General features: G+C 41.5%; 1 protein-coding gene across 1 annotated transcript in view; it reads right to left on the reverse strand.

Moving 5' to 3' along the window:
- Positions 1-4,973: 4,973 nt before the first annotated feature.
- LOC109886508 (hormonally up-regulated neu tumor-associated kinase homolog A) overlaps positions 4,974-22,563 on the reverse strand; it is a 59,634-nt gene continuing 42,044 nt past the window's right edge. Inside the window, exons 10-12 of the mRNA XM_031815829.1 lie at positions 11,687-11,903; positions 10,003-10,118; positions 4,974-8,747 (exon numbers count right to left, since the gene is read on the reverse strand). Of these exons, the coding sequence (XP_031671689.1) occupies positions 8,127-8,747; positions 10,003-10,118; positions 11,687-11,903 (954 nt within the window). The 3' untranslated portion in view covers positions 4,974-8,126. The remainder of the gene's footprint in view (positions 8,748-10,002; positions 10,119-11,686; positions 11,904-22,563) is intronic.

Below are 22,563 nucleotides of genomic sequence, written 5' to 3' on the forward strand. Positions count from 1 at the left end.
GCCACTCTTTCCTCTGGCTCTAGTCTACCTCTATACCCGCTCCATACCCACTGTTACCTCGGGCTCTAGTCTACCTCTATACCTCTATACCCGCTCCATAGAATGAGCCTGCCCTTTCTATCGTTTCTCCAAGGTATCTGCAGCATTGTGACGTATTTGTAGGCATATCATTGGAAGATTGGCCATAAGAGACTACATTTACCAGGGGTCCGCCCGGTGTCCTAAATTGGTGCATAATCTACAAGCTGCACGCAGTCATCCAGTGATTGAGAGGAGAGAGGAAGCTTTCAATGAACGATATATCATGAAGAGATATGTGAAAAACACCTTGAGAATTGATTCTAAACAACGTTTACAATGTTTCAGTCGATATTATGGAGTTAATTTGGAAAAAAGTTCGGCGTTTTGAAGACTGAATTTTCAGGTTTTTTTGGTAGCCTGCCCTTTCAAACGGAGCAATTTCTCCTAAACAAATAATATTTCAGGAAAAACTGAGCATTTGCTATCTAACTGAGAGTCTCATTGAAAACATCTGAAGTTCTTCAAAGGTAATGATTTTATTTGAATGATTTTCTGTTTTTTGTGAAAATGTTGCCTGCTAATGATAACGCCAAATGCTACGCTAGCTGCGCTAGCTGTTACACAAATGCTTGATTTGCTATGGTTGAGAAGCATATTTTGAAAATCTAAGATGACAGTGTTGTTAACAAAAGGCTAAGCTTGAGAGCTAGCATATTAATTTCATTTCATTAGCGATTTTCATGAATAGTTAACGTTGTGTTATGCTAATGAGCTGCGGGGATAATTACACTCCTGGATACAGGTTTTTTTCGTAGCTAAACAAATCAAATCAAATCAAATCGAATTTTATTTGTCACATACACATGGTTAGCAGATGTTAATGCGAGTGTAGCGAAATGCTTGTGCTTCTAGTTCCGACAATGCAGTAATAACGAACAAGTAATCTAACTAACAATTCCAAAAAAACTACTGTCTTATACACAGTGTAAGGGGATAAAGAATATGTACATAAGGATATATGAATGAGTGATGGTACAGAGCAGCATAGGCAAGATACAGTAGATGATATCGGGTACAGTATATACATATGAGATGAGTATGTAAACCAAGTGGCGTAGTTAAAGTGGCTAGTGATACATGTATTAAATAAGGATGCAGTCGATGATATAGAGTACAGTATCTACGTATGCATATGAGATGAATAATGTAGGGTAAGTAACATTATATAAGGTAGCATTGTTTAAAGTGGCTAGTGATATATTTACATCATTTCCCATCAATTTCCATGATTAAAGTGGCTGGAGTAGAGTCAGTGTCATTGACAGTGTGTTGGCAGTAGCCACTCAATGTTAGTGGTGGCTGTTTAACAGTCTGATGGCCTTGAGATAGAAGCTGTTTTTCACGTGACGCACCAAATGGAGCGATTTCTCCTAAACAAATAATCTTTCAGGAAAAAGATTTGCTATCTAACTGAGAGTCTCCTCATTGAAAACATCTGAAGTTCTTCAAAGGTAATGATTTTATTTGAATGATTTTCTGGTTTTTGTGAAAATGTTGCCTGCTAATGCTAACGCTAAATGCTACGCTAGCTGCGCTAACTGTTACACAAATGCTTGTTTTGCTATGGTTGAGAAGCATATTTTGAAAATCTGAGATGACAGTGTTGTTAACAAAAGGCTAAGCTTGAGAGCTAGCATATTCATTTCATTTCATTTGCGATTTTCATGAATAGTTAACGTTGCGTTATGGTAATGAGCTTGAGCTGTATTCACGATCCCGGATCCGGGATGGCTCGACGCAAGAAGTTAACTTGGCTTTCAAAGACCTTAGAAAGACAGGGTAGGATAGATATAGGTCTGTAGCAGTTTGGGTCTAGAGTGTCTCCCCCTTTGAAGAGGGGGATGACTGTGGCAGCTTTCCAATCTTTGATGATCTCAGACGATACGAAAGAGAGGTTGAACAGGCTAGTAATAGGGGTTGCGACAATTTCGGCAGATCATTTTAGAAAGAGAGGGTCCAGATTGTCTAGCCCAGCTGATTTGTAGGGGTCCAGATTTTGCAGCTCTTTCAGAACATCAGCTATCTGGATTTGGGTAAAGGAGAAATATTGGGGGCTTTGGCGGGTTGCTGTGGAGGGTGCCGGGCAGTTGACTGGGGTAGGGGTCGCCAGGTGGAAAGCATGGCCAGCAGAAGAGAAATTATTTTTGAAATTCTCAATTATAGTGGATTTATCAGTGGTGACAGTATTTCCTAGCTTCAGAGCAGTGGGCAGCTGGGAAGAGGTGCTCTTATTCTCCATGGACTTTACAGTGTCCCAGAACTTTTTTGAGTTTGTACTACAGGATGCACATTTCTGTTTGAAAAAGCTAGCCTTAGCTTTCCTAACTGCCTGTGTATATTGGTTCCTAACTTCCCTAAAAATGTGCATATCACGGGGGCTGTTCGATGTTAATGCAGAACGCCACAGGAAGTTTTTGTGCTGGTCAAGGGCCGACAGGTCTGGAGTGAACCAAGGACTATATCTATTCCTAGTTCTACATTTGAATGGGGCATGCTTATTTAAGATGGAGAGGAAAGCACTTTTAAAGAATAGCCAGGCGTCATCTACTGACGGGATGAGGTCAATGTCATTCCAGGATACCCCGGCCAAGTCAATTAGAAAGGCCTGCTTGCAGAAGTGTTTTAGGGAGCGTTTGACAGTGATGAGGGGTGGTACAGATACAGTCAATGAGGCAGTGATCGCTGAGATCTTGATTGAAAACTGCAGAGGTGTATTTGGAGGGCGAGTTAGTTAGGATGGCATGTGTTTACGGATTTGGAGTTGTACCTGGTAGGTTCATTGATCATTTGTATGAGATTGAGGGCATCAAGCTTGGATTGTTGGATGGCCGGAGTGTTAAGCATGTCCCAGTTTAGGTCACCTGGTAGCATGAGCTCAGAAGATAGATGGGGGGCAATCAATTCACATATGGTATCGAGGGCACAGCTTGGGGCAGAGGGAGGTCTATAGCAAGTGGCAACAGTGAGTGACTTGTTTCTGGAAAGGTGAATTTTCAGAAGTAGAAGCTCGAATTGTTTTGGTACAGACTTAGATAGCCTGCAGAGTTCTGTATTACTATCTTTGCAGTAGATTGCAACACCGACCCTTTTGGCAGTACTATCTTGGCGGGAAATGTTGTAGTTAGCGATGGAGATTTCAGGGTTTTTGGTGGTTTTCCTAAGCCAGGATTCAGACACGGCTAAGACATCTGGGTTGGCAGAGTGTGCTAAAGCAGTGAGAAAAACAAACTTAGGGAGGAGGCTTCTAATGTTAACCTGCATGAAACCAAAGCTTTTACGGTTACAGAAGTCAACAAACGAGAGCACCTGGGGAGTAGGAGTGGAGCTAGGCACTGCAGGACCTGGATTAACCTCCACATCACCAGAGGAACAGAGGAGAAGTAGGATAAGGGTACTGCTAAATGCTATAAGAACTGGCCGTCTGGCACGTTCGGAACAGAGAGTAAAAGGAGCAGGTTTCTGGGCACGATAGCATAGATTCAAGGCATAGTGTACAGACAAAGGTATGGTAGGATCTGAGTACATTGGAGGTAAACCTAGGCATTGCGTAATGATGAGAGAGATATAGTCTCTAGAGACGTTTAAACCAGGTGATGTCATCGCCTATGTAGGAGGTGGGACAACATGGTTGGTTAAGGCATATTGAGCAGGGCTACAGTGAAATAAGACAGTAATCACTTACCAGGACAGTAATGCACGAGGCATATTGATATTAGAGAGAGGCATGCGTAGTGAACATATGGGTCCAGTGAGTGGTTGGGCTGACTGGGGGCACGGCGATTCAGAAGTTAGCAGGCCGATGCTAATACGCTAACAGTTAGTAGGCCGAGGCTAAACAAGCTAGCAGTTAGCAGACCGGGTTAGCAAGCAAGCAGTTAGCAGAGGCTAGCAGTTAGCAGACCGGGGCAGGCAAGCTAACGGTTTGTAGACTGGGGCTAGCAAGTTAGCTTTTGGGGGACATTGCGATGTGGGTAAGTCTGTTTTTCCCTCTTCGTGCGGTGACGTCAATAGACCAGTCGTGGAGTTAGTAAGATTCCAAGTAGCTCTAGGTAGCTAGCAGGTTAGCAGAATGGGCCTTCAGCGGGCATTGCGCCTGAGGGGCCTGTTGGAGTCCTCTGTCAGATTATGTCGGTATTCCAGTCGTAAAGGATCGGTGGGGTTCCGTGCCCCGTACCGGCAGTAGAAGGGGTCCGGATATTGTAGCCGAGGAGTGAGCAGGGAGATGGTTCTAGCATGGGCTAGCCCCAGGCTAGTTGGTGCTAGCTCCGGGACAGAAACGTTAGCCAGGAGTAGTCAACCCGGGTTGCGGTTAGCTAGCTGTGATGATCCAGATGAAAAGGTTCAGAGTTTGTGGTAGGAATTTGGAGATATGGAGAGAAAAATAGATCCGGTTTGAAACACGTTGTACGAACTGGCAAGAGTTTTCCGAGCTAAAGGTTAGCTGATGATACCCACTGTTACCTCTGGCTCTAGTCTACCTCTATACCTCTACACCTCTATACCTCTATACCAGCTCCATACCCACTGTTACCTCTGGCTCTAGTCTACCTCTATACCCGCTCCATACCCACTGTTACCTCTGGCTCTAGTCTACCTCTATACCTCTACACCTCTATACCTCTATACCAGCTCCATACCCACTGTTACCTCTGGCTCTAGTCTACCTCTATACCTCTATACCTCTATACCCGCTCCATACCCACTGTTTCCTCTGGCTCTAGTCTACCTCTATAGCTCTACACCTCTATACCTCTATACCAGCTCCATACCCACTGTTACCTCTGGCTCTAGTCTACCTCTATACCTCTACACCTCTATACCTCTATACCAGCTCCATACCCACTCTGGCTCTAGTCTATACACATTATTAATGACAGAGAGATGGACTGATAGAGGTATGGAATAGTCAGATCACATGATTTTTATGGGAGTAGAAAATAGGAATACAGTTCAGCGAATATATTAAAAACACATGACAATAAAGAGACTGATAATGAGAGAGTTAAACCTGTAGAGACTGATAATAAGAGAGTTAACCCTGTAGAGACTGATAATGAGAGAGTTAACCCTGTAGAGACTGATAATAAGAGAGTTAACCCTGTAGAGACTGATAATGAGAGAGTTAACCCTGTAGAGACTGATAATAAGAGAGTTAACCCTGTAGAGACTGATAATAAGAGAGTTAACCCTGTAGAGACTGATAATAAGAGAGTTAACCCTGTAGAGACTGATAATAAGATAGTTAAACCTGTAGAGACTGATAATGAGGGAGTTAACCCTGTAGAGACTGATAATAAGAGAGTTAAACCTGTAGAGACTGATAATGAGAGAGCTAACCCTGTAGAGACTGATAATAAGAGAGTTAACCCTGTAGAGACTGATAATAAGAGAGTTAACCCTGTAGAGACTGATAATAAGAGAGTTAACCCTGTAGAGACTGATAATGAGAGAGTTAACTCTGTAGAGACTGATAATAAGAGAGTTAACCCTGTAGAGCCTGATAATAAGAGAGTTGACCCTGTAGAGACTGATAATAAGAGAGTTAACCCTGTAGAGACTGATAATGAGAGAGTTAACCCGGTAGAGACTGATAATAAGAGAGTTAACCCTGTAGAGACTGATAATAAGAGAGTTAACCCTGTAGAGACTGATAATAAGAGAGTTAACCCTGTAGAGACTGATAATAAGAGAGTTAACCCTGTAGAGACTGATAATAAGAGAGTTAACCCTGTAGAGACTGATAATAAGAGAGTTAACCCTGAAGAGACTGATAATAAGAAAGTTAACCCTGTAGAGACTGATAATGCGAGAGTTAACCCTGTAGAGACTGATAATGAGGGTGTTAACCCTGTAGAGACTGATAATAAGAGAGTTAACCCTGTAGAGACTGATAATAAGAGAGTTAACCCTGTAGAGACTGATAATAAGAGAGTTAACCCTGTAGAGACTGATAATAAGAGAGTTAACCCTGTAGAGACTGATAATAAGAGAGTTAACCCTGTAGAGACTGATAATAAGAGAGTTAACCCATACAGTACTGTAGAGACTGATAATGAGAGAGTTAACGCATACAGTACTGTAGAGACTGATAATGAGAGAGTTAACCCATACAGTACTGTAGAGACTGATGATGAGAGAGTTAACCCTGTAGAGACTGATAATGAGCGAGTTAACCCATACAGTACTGTAGAGACTGATAATGAGAGAGTTAACCCATACAGTACTGTAGAGACTGATAATGAGAGAGTTAACCCATACAGTACTGTAGAGACTGATGATGAGAGAGTTAACCCTGTAGAGACTGATCATGAGAGAGTTAACCCATTCAGTACTGTAGAGACTGATAATGAGAGAGTTAACCCATTCAGTACTGTGATAATGCTGTGGAATGTTCTACCTGGTTTTACCTGGTTCCACCTGATGACATTACTCTAGCTCCTTGTTCATGCTTAACCGTAATCCTTTGGCACTATAGACCAGTAGCTGGTTGACATATGGTTCTCTTCCTGACCTAGTCACCAGGATCAGTCGGGTCTCTGTCGTTCACAGTCACAGAGCAGCAATAGTCTTGCGGCCCATTGAGAAATATGTCTGTGGCGCCACATACTTCTGTTAATGTGAATGTGATGTCAAATAGTGGAAATCCTTGACTGAGAATTGAAGAAGTATGAGATTCAATATTCTACAACGTGGCTGTGCAGACATTGACACTCTGTAGGTCGGTAGGGTCTCTGTAGGTCAGTAGGTCAGTAGGTTCTCTAGGTCAGTAGGTCAGTAGGTCAGTAGGGTCTCTGTAGGTCAGTAGGGTCTCTGTAGGTCAGTAGGGTCTCTGTAGGTCAGTAGGGTCTCTGTGCAGACACTGACACCATCTGGACTCTGTAGAGTGATTAACACACTAGTCAACAGAGTCAACAGGGTCTCTATAGGTCAGTAGGTCAGTAGGTCAGTAGGGTCTCTGTAGGTCAGTAGGGTCTCTCTAGATCAGTAGGGTCTCTAGGTCAGTAGGTCAGTAGGTCAGTAGGGTCTCTGTAGGTCAGTAGGGTCTCTCTAGATCAGTAGGGTCTCTCTAGGTCAGTAGGTAAGTAGGGTCTCTGTAGGTCAGTAGAGTTTCTGTAGGTCAGTAGGTCAGTAGTGTCTCAGTAGGTCAGTAGGTCAGTAGGGTCTCAGTAGGTCAGTAGGGTCTCTGTAGGTCAGTAGGGTCTCTCTAGGTCAGTAGATCAGTAGGGTCTCTGTAGGTCAGTAGGTCAGTAGGGTATCTGTAGGTCAGTAGGTCAGTAGGGTCTCTGTAGGTCAGTAGGGTCTCTGTAGGTCAGTAGGTCAGTAGGGTCTCTGTAGGTCAGTAGGGTCTCTGTAGGTCAGTAGGTCAGAAGGGTCTCTGTAGGTCAGTAGGGTCTCTGTAGGTCAGTAGGGTCTCTGTAGGTCAGTAGGGTCTCTGTAGGTCAGTAGGTCTGTAGGGTCTCTGCAGGTCAGTAGGTCAGTAGCTCAGTAGGGTCTCTGTAGGTCAGTAGGTCAGTAGGGTCTCTGTAGATCGGTAGGGTCTCAGTAGGTCAGTAGGGTCTCAGTAGGTCAGTAGGTCAGTAGGGTCTCAGTAGGTCAATAGGGTTTCAGTAGGTCAGTAGGGTCTCAGTAGGTCAGTAGGGTCTCTGTAGGTCAGTAGGTCAGTAAGGTCTCTGTAGGTCATTAGGGTCTCTGTAGGTCAGTGGGGTCTCAGTAGGTCAGTAGGGTCTCTGTAGGTCAGTAGGTCTGTAGGTCAGTAGGGTCTCTGTAGGTCAGTAGGTCAGTAGGCCAGTAGGTCAGTAGGGTCTCTGTAGGTCAGGCTCAGTAGGGTCTTTGTAGGTCAGGATCGGTGGGGTCTCTGTAGGTCAGTAGGGTCTCTGTAGGTCAGTAGAGTCTCTGTAGGTCAGGGTCAGTAGGGTCTCTTTAGGTCAGGGTCAGTAGGGTCTCTGTAGGTCAGTTGGGTACCTGTAGGTCAGTAGGTCAGTAGGGTCTCAGTAGGTCAGTAGGGTCTCTGTATTTCAGTAGGGTTAGTGTCTTAGGTCAATAGGTCAATATGGTCTCTGCGGGGCTGCTGGGAGCAGAGGGAGGTTCAGGTCAGCTACTCGACGCTGTAAGGACTGACGCAGCTGAACAGAGTTACGCTGCACTCCTCCTCTCATCCCTCCTCCTCCTCTTCCGCCTCCTCCTCTCCTCGCCCTCTCCTGGCGAAGGCTCTTGATGACCAGAGCGTGCTGTCTATGGGAGGGGAAGGCCGGGGGTTTGGTCCCGTTGACCAGCAGCCCTGTGGTGCCCTGCGGCCGTACCATGTGGCCCACCCATGTGACCTTCCCCCCCCTTCCTCCCCCGCCTCCCTCCTTCAGCCCAGCATTCCGTAGCTGGGGGAGAGGGGGCGGGGCAGTTTGTGCCATTTCCATGGCGCCTGCCAAGTGTTCTCTGTCCGAGGGGCGAGCCTCCGTGGTCTCCAGGATCATTCTGGGAGAAACTCCACCCTTCGTCTCCGAGGAGTAGAACATCTGCAGCTTCTTTAACCGGTCATTGTTGCCAAGGCGATGAGGGTGAACGTGGTCATCGTGACAACTGTCATCGTCGTCGTGGAGGTGGCTGTTGTCGAGTTCCGCCCCATCGGAGTGTGTGGTTCTGACCTCATGTGGTGGACGGACTGGACGGACCTGTACAGACAGTGGCAATATAAGACAAGAGCTGGACACTAAAGAATATAGTGGTGACATCAGACAGGAGCTGGACACTAAAGAATATAGTGGTAACATCAGACAGGAGCTGGACACTAAAGAATATAGTGGTAACATCAGACAGGAGCTGGACACTAAATAATATAGTGGTAACATCAGACAGGATCTGGACACTAAAGAATATAGTGGTAACATCAGACAGGAGCTGGACACTAAAGAATATAGTGGTAACATCAGACAGGAGCTGGACACTAAAGAATATAGTGGTAACATCAGACAGGAGCTGGACACTAAATAATATAGTGGTAACATCAGACAGGAGCTGGACACTAAAGAATATAGTGGTAACATCAGACAGGAGCAGGACACTAAAGAATATAGTGGTAACATCAGACAGGAGCTGGACACTAAAGAATATAGTGGTAACATCAGACAGGAGCTGGACACTAAAGAATATAGTGGTAACATCAGACAGGAGCTGGACACTAAAGAATATAGTGGTAACATCAGACAGGAGCAGGACACTAAAGAATATAGTGGTAACATCAGACAGGAGCAGGACACTAAAGAATATAGTGGTAACATCAGACAGGAGCAGGACACTAAAGAATATAGTGGTAACATCAGACAGGAGCTGGACACTAAAGAATATAGTGGTAACATCAGACAGGAGCTGGACACTAAAGAATATAGTGGTAACATCAAACTGAACATGAATGAAAATCTATGGAGAAAAGGACAACATCTGGTCACTGTTAAAGCCTAGATACAGATGAATGCAACAACTTCATCAATCTATAAAAATGCCCATCCTGTGAATTTGCATAGCAAAAATGCACAAATATGTGCATTCCAACAACACAGTGTCGCAGGATCGGACACTGGACGGCCATTTTGCATAGTTAACTGTTCTTGCATTGTCTACATACGTAGAGTTTAAAGGATGCTTTAGCTGTGACATCAACTCATCTGGTAATAAAGATTTTAGAGGCAATGAGCATGGAAGGGGTCAATTCCAGAAGTACACTGAAACTCCACTTCCAGAAGTACACTGAAACTACACTTCCAGAACTACACTGAAACTCCCTTCAATTATTTTCCCTTCAACTATTTTCAAGAGGAACATTTGGAATTGGAATCTGGTTTCCTTTCTGAATTGACTGGAATTGAAATGGAATTGACCACACTCCTGATACATAGCAAACAACATTCTGAAGAGCTTGACCAGTCTGACCTGGACTTCTCTGGTTGGTTCCAACAGGCGTGGCAGGGGGGCGGAGTTACACAGCTTGGAGGCAGAGCTTTTAGGAGGTGCGAGATGGACCAGCTCTCTGTCCCCGAACACAGAGACTGGAACACAGAACACAGAGGCTGGAACGCAGAGACTGGAACACAGAACACAGAGACTAGAACACAGAACACAGAGACGAGAAAAGAGACTAGAACACAGACCACAGAGACCAGAACACAGAGGCTGGAACACAGAACACAGAGACGAGAACACATAGACTAGAACACAGAACACAGAGATGAGAAAAGAGACTAGAACACAGACCACAGAGACCAGAACACAGAGGCTGGAACACAGAACACAGAGACTGGATCACATAGACTAGAACACAGAACACAGAGACGAGAAAAGAGACTAGAACACAGACCACAGAGACCAGAACACAGAGGCTGGAACACAGAACACAGAGACTGGATCACATAGACTAGAACACAGAACACAGAGACGAGAAAAGAGACTAGAACACAGACCACAGAGACCAGAATACAGAGGCTGGAACACAGAACACAGAGACTGGATCACATAGACTAGAACACAGAACACAGAGACTAGAAAAGAGACTAGAACACAGACCACAGAGACCAGAACACAGAGGCTGGAACACAGACCACAGAGACGAGAACACATAGACTAGAACACAGAACACAGAGACTAGAAAAGAGACTCGAACACAGACCACAGAGACTGGATCACATAGACTAGAACACAGAACACAGAGACTAGAAAAGAGACTTGTACACGGACAACAGAGACGAACACAGAATGCAGAGAAGAGAACACAGAGAAGAGAACACAGAGACTAAAAAAGAGACTAGAACACAGACCACAGAGACGAGAACACATAGACTAGAACACAGAACACAGAAACTAGAAAAGAGACTAGAACGCAGAACACAGAGACTAGAAAAGAGACTAGAACACAGAACACAGAGACTAGAAAAGAGACTAGAACACAGAACACAGAGACTAGAAAAGAGACTAGAACACAGAACACAGAGACCAGAACCGCAAAAATGGAGACTAGAACACAGAACACAGAGACTAGAAAAGAGACTAGAACACAGAACACAGAGACTAGAAAAGAGACTAGAACACAGAACACAGAGACCAGAACCGCAAAAATGGAGACTAGAACACAGAACACAGAGACTAGAAAAGACACTAGAACACAGAACACAGGGACTAAAAAAGAGACTAGAACACAGACCACAGAGACCAGAACCGCAAAAATGGAGACTAGAACACAGAACACAGAGACTAAAACACAGAGACTGGAATACATCCCACTAGAACACAGAACACAGAGACTAGAACACAGAAAATGGAACACAGAGACTAGAACACAGAACACAGAGACTGAACACAGAACGCATCGACTATAACACAGAGACTAGATCAAAGTACACAGAGACTGAACAAAGGTGGTTTGGTGACCCAAGTCTTGAAGTGTGCTGAGTTCAAACCCAGTCGGTCTCTAACGTAAAGCCCCAGGATGCAAGCTGTTTCTCTGTCAGGGCTGTGGTGTGGGTGCAGGTTCTGCTTTTCTCTAATTACACTCTTCTAACCCTATGTGCGTGCATGTGTCTGTGTGCGTGCATGTGTCTGTGCGTGTGTGTGTGTGTCCTACCTTCAGGAAACAGTGTGATGGCGACCTCTTCATCAACGAGAGGCGTGGGGCAAGGGGAAGGGAGGCAAGGGAGGAGAGAGGTGGAGGAGTGGCGGGTCTCTGTGGGAGGGTCTTCCTGTCTCTTCTTGTTGCTGAGAAATTCCTCCTCTGTGGACTGTGGTTGGCTCCTCGGGGGCCGGCTGGACTGCTTAGAGACCTTCTCATTGGCTGGCTCAGTCTACAACAACAGTGATTGGCTGAGCCTTGGTACCTGCCGTAGAGCTGTAATATCTACAATGTGTAGTATTGTACAGTATAATTTAGTATAGTATTGTAGTGTAGTATATAGTCTCATAGTGTAGTACATGGTGTTTGGTAGTATATAGTATTATAGTGTAGTATAAAGTATTATAGTGTAGTATATAGTGTATGGTAGTATATAGTATTATAGTGTAGTATATAGTGTATGGTAGTATATAGTATTATAGTGTAGTATATAGTGTATGGTAGTATATAGTATTATAGTGTAGTATATAGTGTATGGTAGTATATAGTATTATAGTGTAGTATATAGTGTATGGTAGTATATAGTATCATAGTGTAGTATATAGTGTATGGTAGTATATAGTATTATAGTGTAGTATATCGTTTATGGTATTATAGTGTAGTATATAGTGTGGTATATAGTATTATAGTGTAGTATATAGTGCGGTATATAGTATCATAGTGTAGTATATGGTGTATGGTAGTATATAGTATTATAGTGTCGTATGTAGTATTATAGTGTAGTATATAGTATTATAGTGTAGTATATAGTGTATGGTAGTATATAGTATTATAGTGTAGTATGTAGTGTGGTATATAGTATTATAGTATATGTTATAGTGTAGTATATGGTGTCATAGTGTAGTATATTGTGTATGGTAGTATATGGTATCATAGTGTAATATATAGTGTATGGTAGTATATAGTATCATAGTGTAGTATATAGTGTATGGTAGTATATAGTATTATAGTATATGTTATAGTGTAGTATATAGTGTATGGTAGTATATAGTATTATAGTGTAATATATAGTGTATGGTAGTATATGGTATTATAGTGTAATATATAGTGTAGTATATAGTATTATAGTATATGTTATAGTGTAGTATATAGTGTATGGTAGTATATAGTATTATAGTGTAATATATAGTGTATGGTAGTATATAGTATTATAGTGTAGTATATAGTATTATAGTGTAGTATATAGTGTATGGTAGTATATAGTATTATAGTGTAGTATATAGTGTATGGTAGTATATAGTATTATAGTGTAATATATAGTGTATGGTAGTATATGGTATTATAGTGTAATATATAGTGTAGTATATAGTATTATAGTATATGTTATAGTGTAGTATATAGTGTATGGTAGTATATAGTATTATAGTGTAATATATAGTGTATGGTAGTATATAGTATTATAGTGTAGTATATAGTATTATAGTGTAGTATATAGTGTATGGTAGTATATAGTATTATAGTGTAGTATATAGTGTATGGTAGTATATAGTATTATAGTGTAGTATATGGTGTCATAGTGTAGTATATAGTGTATGGTAGTATATAGTATTATAGTGTAGTATATAGTGTATGGTAGTATATAGTATTATAGTATATGTTATAGTGTAGTATATAGTGTATGGTAGTATATAGTATTATAGTGTAGTATATGGTGTAGTATATAGTATTATAGTGTAGTATATAGTGTATGGTAGTATATAGTATTATAGTGTAATATATAGTGTATGGTAGTATATAGTATTATAGTGTAGTATATAGTGTATGGTAGTATATAGTATTATAGTGTAGTATATGGTGTCATAGTGTAGTATATAGTGTATGGTAGTATATAGTATTATAGTGTAGTATATAGTGTATGGTAGTATATAGTATTATAGTATATGTTATAGTGTAGTATATAGTGTATGGTAGTATATAGTATTATAGTGTAGTATATGGTGTAGTATATAGTATTATAGTGTAGTATATAGTGTATGGTAGTATATAGTATTATAGTGTAATATATAGTGTATGGTAGTATATAGTATTATAGTGTAGTATATGGTGTCATAGTGTAGTATATTGTGTATGGTAGTATATAGTATTATAGTGTAGTATATAGTGCGGTATATAGTATTATAGTGTAGTATATAGTGCGGTATATAGTATTATAGTGTAGTATATGGTGTAGTATATGGTATTATAGTGTAGTATATAGTGTATGGTAGTATATAGTATTATAGTGTAATATATAGTGTATGGTAGTATATGGTATCATAGTGTAATATATAGTGTAGTATATAGTATTATAGTGTAGTATATAGTGTATGGTAGTATATGGTATCATAGTGTAATATATAGTGTATGGTATTATAGTGTAGTATATAGTTAATGGTAGTATATAGTATTATAGTGTAGTATATGGTGTCATAGTGTAGTATATTGTGTATGGTAGTATATAGTATTATAGTGTAGTATATAGTGTATGGTAGTATATAGTATTATAGTATATGTTATAGTGTAGTATATAGTGTATGGTAGTATATAGTATTATAGTGTAGTATATAGTGTATGGTAGTATATAGTATTATAGTGTAATATATAGTGTATGGTAGTATATAGTATTATAGTGTAGTATATAGTGTATGGTAGTATATAGTATTATAGTGTAGTATATGGTGTCATAGTGTAGTATATTGTGTATGGTAGTATATAGTATTATAGTGTAGTATATAGTGTATGGTAGTATATAGTATTATAGTGTAATATATAGTGTATGGTAGTATATAGTATTATAGTGTAGTATATAGTGTATGGTAGTATATAGTATTATAGTGTAGTATATGGTGTCATAGTGTAGTATATTGTGTATGGTAGTATATAGTATTATAGTGTAGTATATGGTGTATGGTAGTATATGGTATCATAGTGTAATATATAGTGTATGGTAGTATATAGTATTATAGTGTAGTATATAGTGTATGGTAGTATATAGTACTATAGTGTAGTATATAGTGCGGTATATAGTATTATAGTGTAGTATATAGTGTATGGTATTAGTGTAGTATTTAGTGTATGGTAGTATATAGTATTATAGTGTAGTATATAGTGCGGCATATAGTATTGTGGTGTACTATATAGTGTAGTATATGGTATCTTAGTGTAGTATATAGTGTATGGACGTATATAGTGTCATAGTGTAGTATATAGTGTATGGTAGTATATAGTATTATAGTGTAGTATATAGTGTAGTATATGGTATCAGTGTAGTATATAGTGTATGGTAGTATACAGTATTATAGTGTAGTATATAGTGCGGTATATAGTATTAAAGTGTAGTATATAGTGTATAGTATCATAGTGTAGTGTATAGTGTATGGTGGTACATAGTATTATAGTATAGTATATAGTGCGGTATATAGTATCATAGTGTAGTATATAGTGTATGGTAGTATATAGTATTATAGTGTAGTATATAGTGCGGTATATAGTATTATAGTGTAGTATATGGTGTAGTATATGGTATTATAGTGTAGTATATAGTGTAGTATATAGTATTATAGTGTAGTATATGGTGTAGTATATGGTATTATAGTGTAGTATATAGTGTAGTATATAGTATTATAGTGTAGTATATAGTGTAGCATAACATACTGCCCTAATCTACTGCCCTAACATACTGCCCTAATCTACTGCCCTAACATACTGCCCTAATCTACTGCCCTAACATACTGCCCTAACATACCTTAAGGGAAGATTTCGGCAGGTGCCATATGGTTAGTGAGAAAGTCCATATTGCAAATGTACGGTCCCTTACTAGACGTCCGAAATCGTTTGTAAAATTCGCGGACGGCGTCGGGCCGAGCGGCAGGGCCGGACCTACCGGGAAGTCATCAAATGAACTTTGTCGGACATTCGGTTTCCGTTTTACAAAAATAATAAGATTTTGGTCATTTTGCCGCTGTCCCGGAAATTCCCACAAGAGGGCATAAGCAATCATATTGCAATTGGACAAAACATCACGATTCACGACGGGGCCTTATCTCGAAAACTGAAAATATTTCAAAGCCGAAACTCGGTGAGCGTAGGTTTGGCATAATGGGCAGTTGGCCCCGAACAAGATGGCGTCTAGGCCTCAACGGTTTTTGAGTTATGGCCATTTATCTGGGATTAAAGGTCCAAAATGAAAATAGAGAAATTATTTTTCCACTTCACGTCAAAGTCAAGGAGCCTCCGGTGTCAATAAAAAAAAAAACAGCCATTTATCTATCGTCATTTAAGAGAAATCGTACAACGACAGATTGGTGATGTTCACGGATAGGTGTTTTTTTTTTTCAACGGTTACAGATCCAGTTGCAGGGTGTTCTTACGAATCTTTTTAAAGTGTGCTTCGGAGCTCTGCGAGATTTCTGTGATTTTTTATGATTTTCTGAAATAACACACACTCCCTAAACCCTCCGTAAATAACTCAGTTCTTAACGTAAAGACTTAAAACTCAGGATTATGTAAAGGCATACCTCAATCAGGATATGAGTTTATTTATAGCTTCCTGTGCCAACCGGAAGTGCCTTAAATGGTGTCACAGTGGCATTTTCCAAGGGTTAAAAAGGTCAGATCTTTTCAAAACTTCATATGTGTGATTAGGCAACCCCCATAAACTGTAAGGCAGTCATTTCTCCCAACAGATGTCAAGGAAAAGCTCTCTCTCACACACACACACACAGAAACACACACTCAGCAAGGATGGAGTGACAAAGTGCGGTGCTTAAAGACACACAAAGCCTACAATGGCATTTCCATATTCTCTAGGCCGTGCCGAGTTCAACAAGATGCCCCGCTTGAGCGTAGCTCGCTCGGTCTAAGCACAGCGACCATTAGAAAAGTAGGCCCAAAATGAAGGCTGGCCCTCAATGTGATTTGTTTTTGGGTGACAGTGAGAGAACCGTTAAGGTGAGAAGCACAATTCGACCTCAGGAACGTACCTGAGGTCCTCCCGATCCGTGCAAGCCTAACGTTGACCGTGTGGCATTAACCCTTAATAGTTAAAAGAAGGTGTTTACTTCAAAGAGTTTGCATTGACTTCTCTCCCCATAGGAATACATTGCCTGCACCCCTAAATTCAACCTGAAGCCTATGTGGGTTATGAATGCCTTATGAACCTGTCTTCTATGACAGTCCATCAGACCACTATGAGGTCTACCTGTGCCAATTCTAAGCTTCCTGAAGCAAACGGAAGTGGTTAAATTAACCCAAAAGGTGTTTTGATGTACATAACCTTCAAAGGTGAAAATGACCACATTCAACCCTGTGTAGATCGTAGATCAGTCAATTCTTAACTTAAAGACTTAAAACTCAGGATTCTGTAAGTTTCTATGTCAATCAAGACATGTGTTTACTTATAGCTTCCTGTGCCAACCGGAAGTGCCTTTAATTGGGTCACACTGTCTGTTTTGAAGGGTTAGAAAAGTCACATCTCTCCAAAACTTCATATGTGCGCCTAGGTAACCCTCCTAAACTGTAAATCAGTCATTTCTCCCAGCAGATGTCAAAGAAAAGCTCTCACACACACACACAGCAAGGATGGAGTGATAAAGTGCGGTGCTCAAAGACACAGAGAGCAGGCAATGGCATAAACATAATCTCTAGGCCGTGCCGAGTTCAACGAGATATCCCGCTTGACCGTAGCTCGCTCGGTCTAAGCGCAGCGACCATTAGAAAAGTAGGCCCAAAATGAAGCCTGCCCCACAACGTCATTTGCTTTTGGTTGACAGTGAGAGAACCGTTAGGGTGAGAAGCACAATTCGACCTCAGGTACGTTCCTAAGGTCCTCCCGATCCGCGCAAGCCTAACGTTGACCGTGTGGCATTAACCCTTAATAGTTAAAAGAGGGTGTTTACTTCAAAGAGTTTGCATTGACTTCTCTCCCCATAGGAATACATTGCCTGCACCCCTAAATTCAACCTGAAGCCTATGTGGGTTATGAATGTCGTATGAACCTGTCTTCGATGACAGTCCATCAGGCCACTACGAGGTCTACCTGTGTTGATTCTAAGCTTCCTGGACCAACCGGAAGTGGTTAAAATCACCCTAAAAGTGTTTATCCATACCCTGCCTGCAGTTTGATAGACATAGTGCATTCAACCCTGTGTAAATCAGTCAATTCTTAACGTAAGGACTTAAAACTCAGGATTCTGTAAAAGCATACCCCAGTGAGGATATGTGTTGATTTATAGCTTCCTGTGCCAACCGGAAGTGTCATAATTGGTGTCTCTTGGGCTGTTTCGAGGGGTTAAAAAAGTCAGATCTTTCCAAAACTTCATATATGTGATTAGGCAACCCCCATGAACTGTAAATCAGTCATTTTTCCCATAAAAATTCAAAGGAAAAATAAATCACCCTAAAACACAACTTGGATGGAGGGACGTATTGGGGTGCGTAGAGACAGACAGTGACTGCAATAGTTAGCTTTGTTCGAGCTAAAAAAGAACCGTCAGACCTAGAGTTCCGAAACTTTAGAATCCTGTTCTAGACCTCCGGTCAATAGTGCGTGGTGAGTTACGTGGCTCTAGAAGGTTCTCGGACCGAGAAACAGCCTCGTACATTTGCAATGACTTCAATTCATTTTGACCGTTACGAAAATGACGACATTTAGAAAAGTCTCAGAGACGCAAGGCTAGGTGCATTGAAACCGGCTCGGCCCATAGAGACAGATCCCAACGTTTCTGTCCGATAGCTCATTCAAGGACCCCGTAGCAAGGCATGGAAAAAAGTGGATTTTCAGCACCAATTAGGGTTTTACTCGGGCACCGAAGGACCTATCGAGCCGAAACTCGGGATTCGGGGTCGCCTCACATAGGCCTACACATAATGTCCGACCTGGACCCGCAGCTAGAACGTAACTATGTGTTTTACGTTTTTATTATGTTTTAAACCGAAGGCGCTGTGAATTATGGGCCTGCTCTGACATATGTGATAGTTGGCTTCTAAATGAGTAGGAAAAAGTGGGTTTGGTGTCAATTGATATCAGTTTGGTGTCATAATGACATCTAATTGACTGATGGACACTGACTTGCTAGTTGACTTTTGTACATTTGCAATGTGTTTAAACGGAGAGGGACCATCACCAAAATGGCATTCTGAAATCAACACAAAAAATGGCATCACCACAGTCTCCAGACTGTGCCGAGTTCAACGAGACGCCCCGCTTGACCGTAGCTCGTTCTGAGTGCAGCGACTTTGAAAAAAAGAAGGCCCAAAATGCATTTAACGGTCATTCTGATTTTAATGCCCGCTATAGGAGCACCCTACTACGGCCCTCTTTCACTCAGGGCCGACCTGGGTGCTTTATGGACTGTTAGCCAAGTGCTGGAGGAGGAAATAGAGCCGTGCACCTGGTGATTGAAACCGTGCATCTGGTAACCCAAAAATACAAATATGGTCATAAATGCATTTAACGGTCATTCTGATTTTAATGCCCGCTATAGGAGCACCCTACTACGGCCCTCTTTCACTCAGGGCCGTCCTGGGTGCTTTATGGACTGTTAGACAAGTGCTGGAGGAGGAAATAGAGCCGTGCACCTGGTGATTGAAACCGTGCATCTGGTAACCCAAAAGGAAATAGACCCGTGCACCTGGTGATTGAAAACGTGCATCTGGTAACCCAAAAATTCAAATATGGTCCTAAATGCATTTAAGGGTCATTCTGATATTAATGCCCGCTATGGAAACACCCTACTACGGCCCTCTCTCTGTCAGGGGCGACCTGAGTGCATTATGGACACTTTGAAGTTTCACGATGGATACTGATTGTTGTGCATCTGGTAACCCAAAAATTTAAAGATTATGAATAAGAAGACACAGAGAGGCTTAAAAAGTTAAACTCTCTCTCATGGGATGAAGGGACATACAGGCCTAATGGCCAAACACCCCTAACCAGGTTATAACCCAAAAGGTGTTTTGATGTACATAACCTTCAAAGGTGAAAATGACTACATTCAACCCTGTGTAGATCGTAGATCAGTCAATTCTTAACTTAAAGACTTAAAACTCAGGATTCTGTAAGTTTCTATGTCAATCAAGACATGTGTTTACTTATAGCTTCCTGTGCCAACCGGAAGTGCCTTTAATTGGGTCACACTGTCTGTTTTGAAGGGTTAGAAAAGTCACATCTCTCCAAAACTTCATATGTGTGACTAGGTAACCCTCATGAACTGTAAATCAGTCATTTCTCCCAACAGATGTCAAAGAAAAGCTTTCACATACACACACAGCAAGGATGGAGTGATAAAGTGCGGTGCTCAAAGACACAGAGAGCAGGCAATGGCATAAACATAATCTCTAGGCCGTGCCGAGTTCAACGAGATATCCCGCTTGACCGTAGCTCGCTCGGTCTAGGCGCAGCGACCATTAGAAAAGTAGGCCCAAAATGAAGCCTGCCCCACAACGTCATTTGCTTTTGGGTGACAGTGAGAGAACCGTTAGGGTGAGAAGCACAATTCGACCTCAGGTACGTTCCTAAGGTCCTCCCGATCCGTGCAAGCCTAACGTTGACCGTGTGGCATTAACCCTTAATAGTTAAAAGAGGGTGTTTACTTCAAAGAGTTTGCATTGACTTCTCTCCCCATAGGAATACATTGCCTGCACCCCTAAATTCAACCTGAAGCCTATGTGGGTTATGAATGTCGTATGAACCTGTCTTCGATGACAGTCCATCAGGCCACTACGAGGTCTACCTGTGTTGATTCTAAGCTTCCTGGACCAACCGGAAGTGGTTAAAATCACCCTAAAAGTGTTTATCCATACCCTGCCTGCAGTTTGATAGACATAGTGCATTCAACCCTGTGTAAATCAGTCAATTCTTAACGTAAGGACTTAAAACTCAGGATTCTGTAAAAGCATACCCCAGTGAGGATATGTGTTGATTTATAGCTTCCTGTGCCAACCGGAAGTGTCATAATTGGTGTCTCTTGGGCTGTTTCGAGGGGTTAAAAAAGTCAGATCTTTCCAAAACTTCATATATGTGATTAGGCAACCCCCGTGAACTGTAAATCAGTCATTTTTCCCATAAAATTTCAAAGGAAAAATAAATCACCCTAAAACACAACTTGGATGGAGGGACGTATTGGGGTGCGTAGAGACAGACAGTGACTGCAATAGTTAGCTTTGTTCGAGCTAAAAAAGAACCGTCAGACCTAGAGTTCCGAAACTTTAGAATCCTGTTCTAGACCTCCGGTCAATAGTGCGTGGTGAGTTACGTGGCTCTAGAAGGTTCTCGGACCGAGAAACAGCCTCGTACATTTGCAATGACTTCAATTCATTTTGACCGTTACGAAAATGACGACATTTAGAAAAGTCTCAGAAACGCAAGACTAGGTGCATTGCGACCGTCTCGTTCCATAGAGACGGACCCCAACGTTTCTGTCCGATAGCTCATTCAAGGACCCCGTAGCAAGTCATGGAAAAAAGTGGATTTTCAGCACCAATTAGGGTTTTGCTCGGACACCAAATGACCGATCGAGCCGAAACTTGGGATTCGGGGTCGCCTCAGCTAGGCCTACACATAACATAAGAAATGGACCCGCAGCTAGAACGTAACTACGTGTTTTATGTTTTTTTATTGGTTTGAACCGAAGGCTTTGTGAATTTTGGGCCAGCTCTGAAGTATGTGATAGTTGGCTACTAAACGAGTTGGAAAAAGTGGGTTTGGTGTCAGTTTGTATCAGTTTGGTGTCAGAATGATATCTAATTGACTGACGGACGGTGACTTGCTGGTGACTCTTGTCCATTTGCAATATGTTTAAACAGTGAGGTACCATCACCAAAGTGACATTCTGAAATCAACCCTAACGAGCGACTGAGATTAACCAGAATCACTGCCCAGCCATCCCGAGTTCATCGGGCCAGTCAATTTCACATTCCTGCAGGATTTTTATAGCATGACAAATTCGTGATGGTACCTGCCCATTGAACCATATTGCAAATGCCCAGTGACTTTGCTAAAGTAAGAAAACATAAACAAATGGACATAATGAAATCACCATATTTTTATTTTTGGGTTACCAGTTGCACAACAATGCACGTACACTTGCAATATGATTCAACAGTGAAAAACATCACAAAATGGACATGATGAAGTCAACACAACGAGCGATGGAAAGGAGCAACTATCACTGCCAGGCCATCCTGTGTTCATCAGGCCAGTCAATTTCACATTCCTTGAGGATTTTTATAGCATGACAAATTCGTGATGGTACCTGCCCATTGAACCATATTGCAAATGCCCAGTGACTTTGCAAAAGTAAGAAAACATAAACAAATGGACATAATGAAATCACCATATTTTTATTTTTGGGTTACCAGTTGCACAACAATGCACGTACACTTGCAATATGATTCAACAGTGAAAAAACATCACAAAATGGACATGATGAAGTCAACACAACGAGCGATGGAAAGGAGCAACTATCACTGCCAGGCCATCCTGTGTTCATCAGGCCAGTCAATTTCACATTCCTTGAGGATTTTTATAGCATGACAAATTCGTGATGGTACCTGCCCATTGAACCATATTGCAAATGCCCAGTGACTTTGCAAAAGTAAGAAAACATAAACAAATGGACATAATGAAATCACCATATTTTTATTTTTGGGTTACCAGTTGCACAACAATGCACGTACACTTGCAATATGATTCAACAGTGAAAAAACATCACAAAATGTACATGATGAAGTCAACACAACGAGCGATGGAAAGGAGCAACTATCACTGCCAGGCCATCCTGTGTTCATCAGGCCAGTCAATTTCACATTCCTTGAGGATTTTTATAGCATGACAAATTCGTGATGGTACCTGC

Source organism: Oncorhynchus kisutch, unplaced genomic scaffold, assembly GCF_002021735.2.
Source record: "Oncorhynchus kisutch isolate 150728-3 unplaced genomic scaffold, Okis_V2 scaffold646, whole genome shotgun sequence".
Taxonomy (NCBI): domain Eukaryota; kingdom Metazoa; phylum Chordata; class Actinopteri; order Salmoniformes; family Salmonidae; genus Oncorhynchus; species Oncorhynchus kisutch.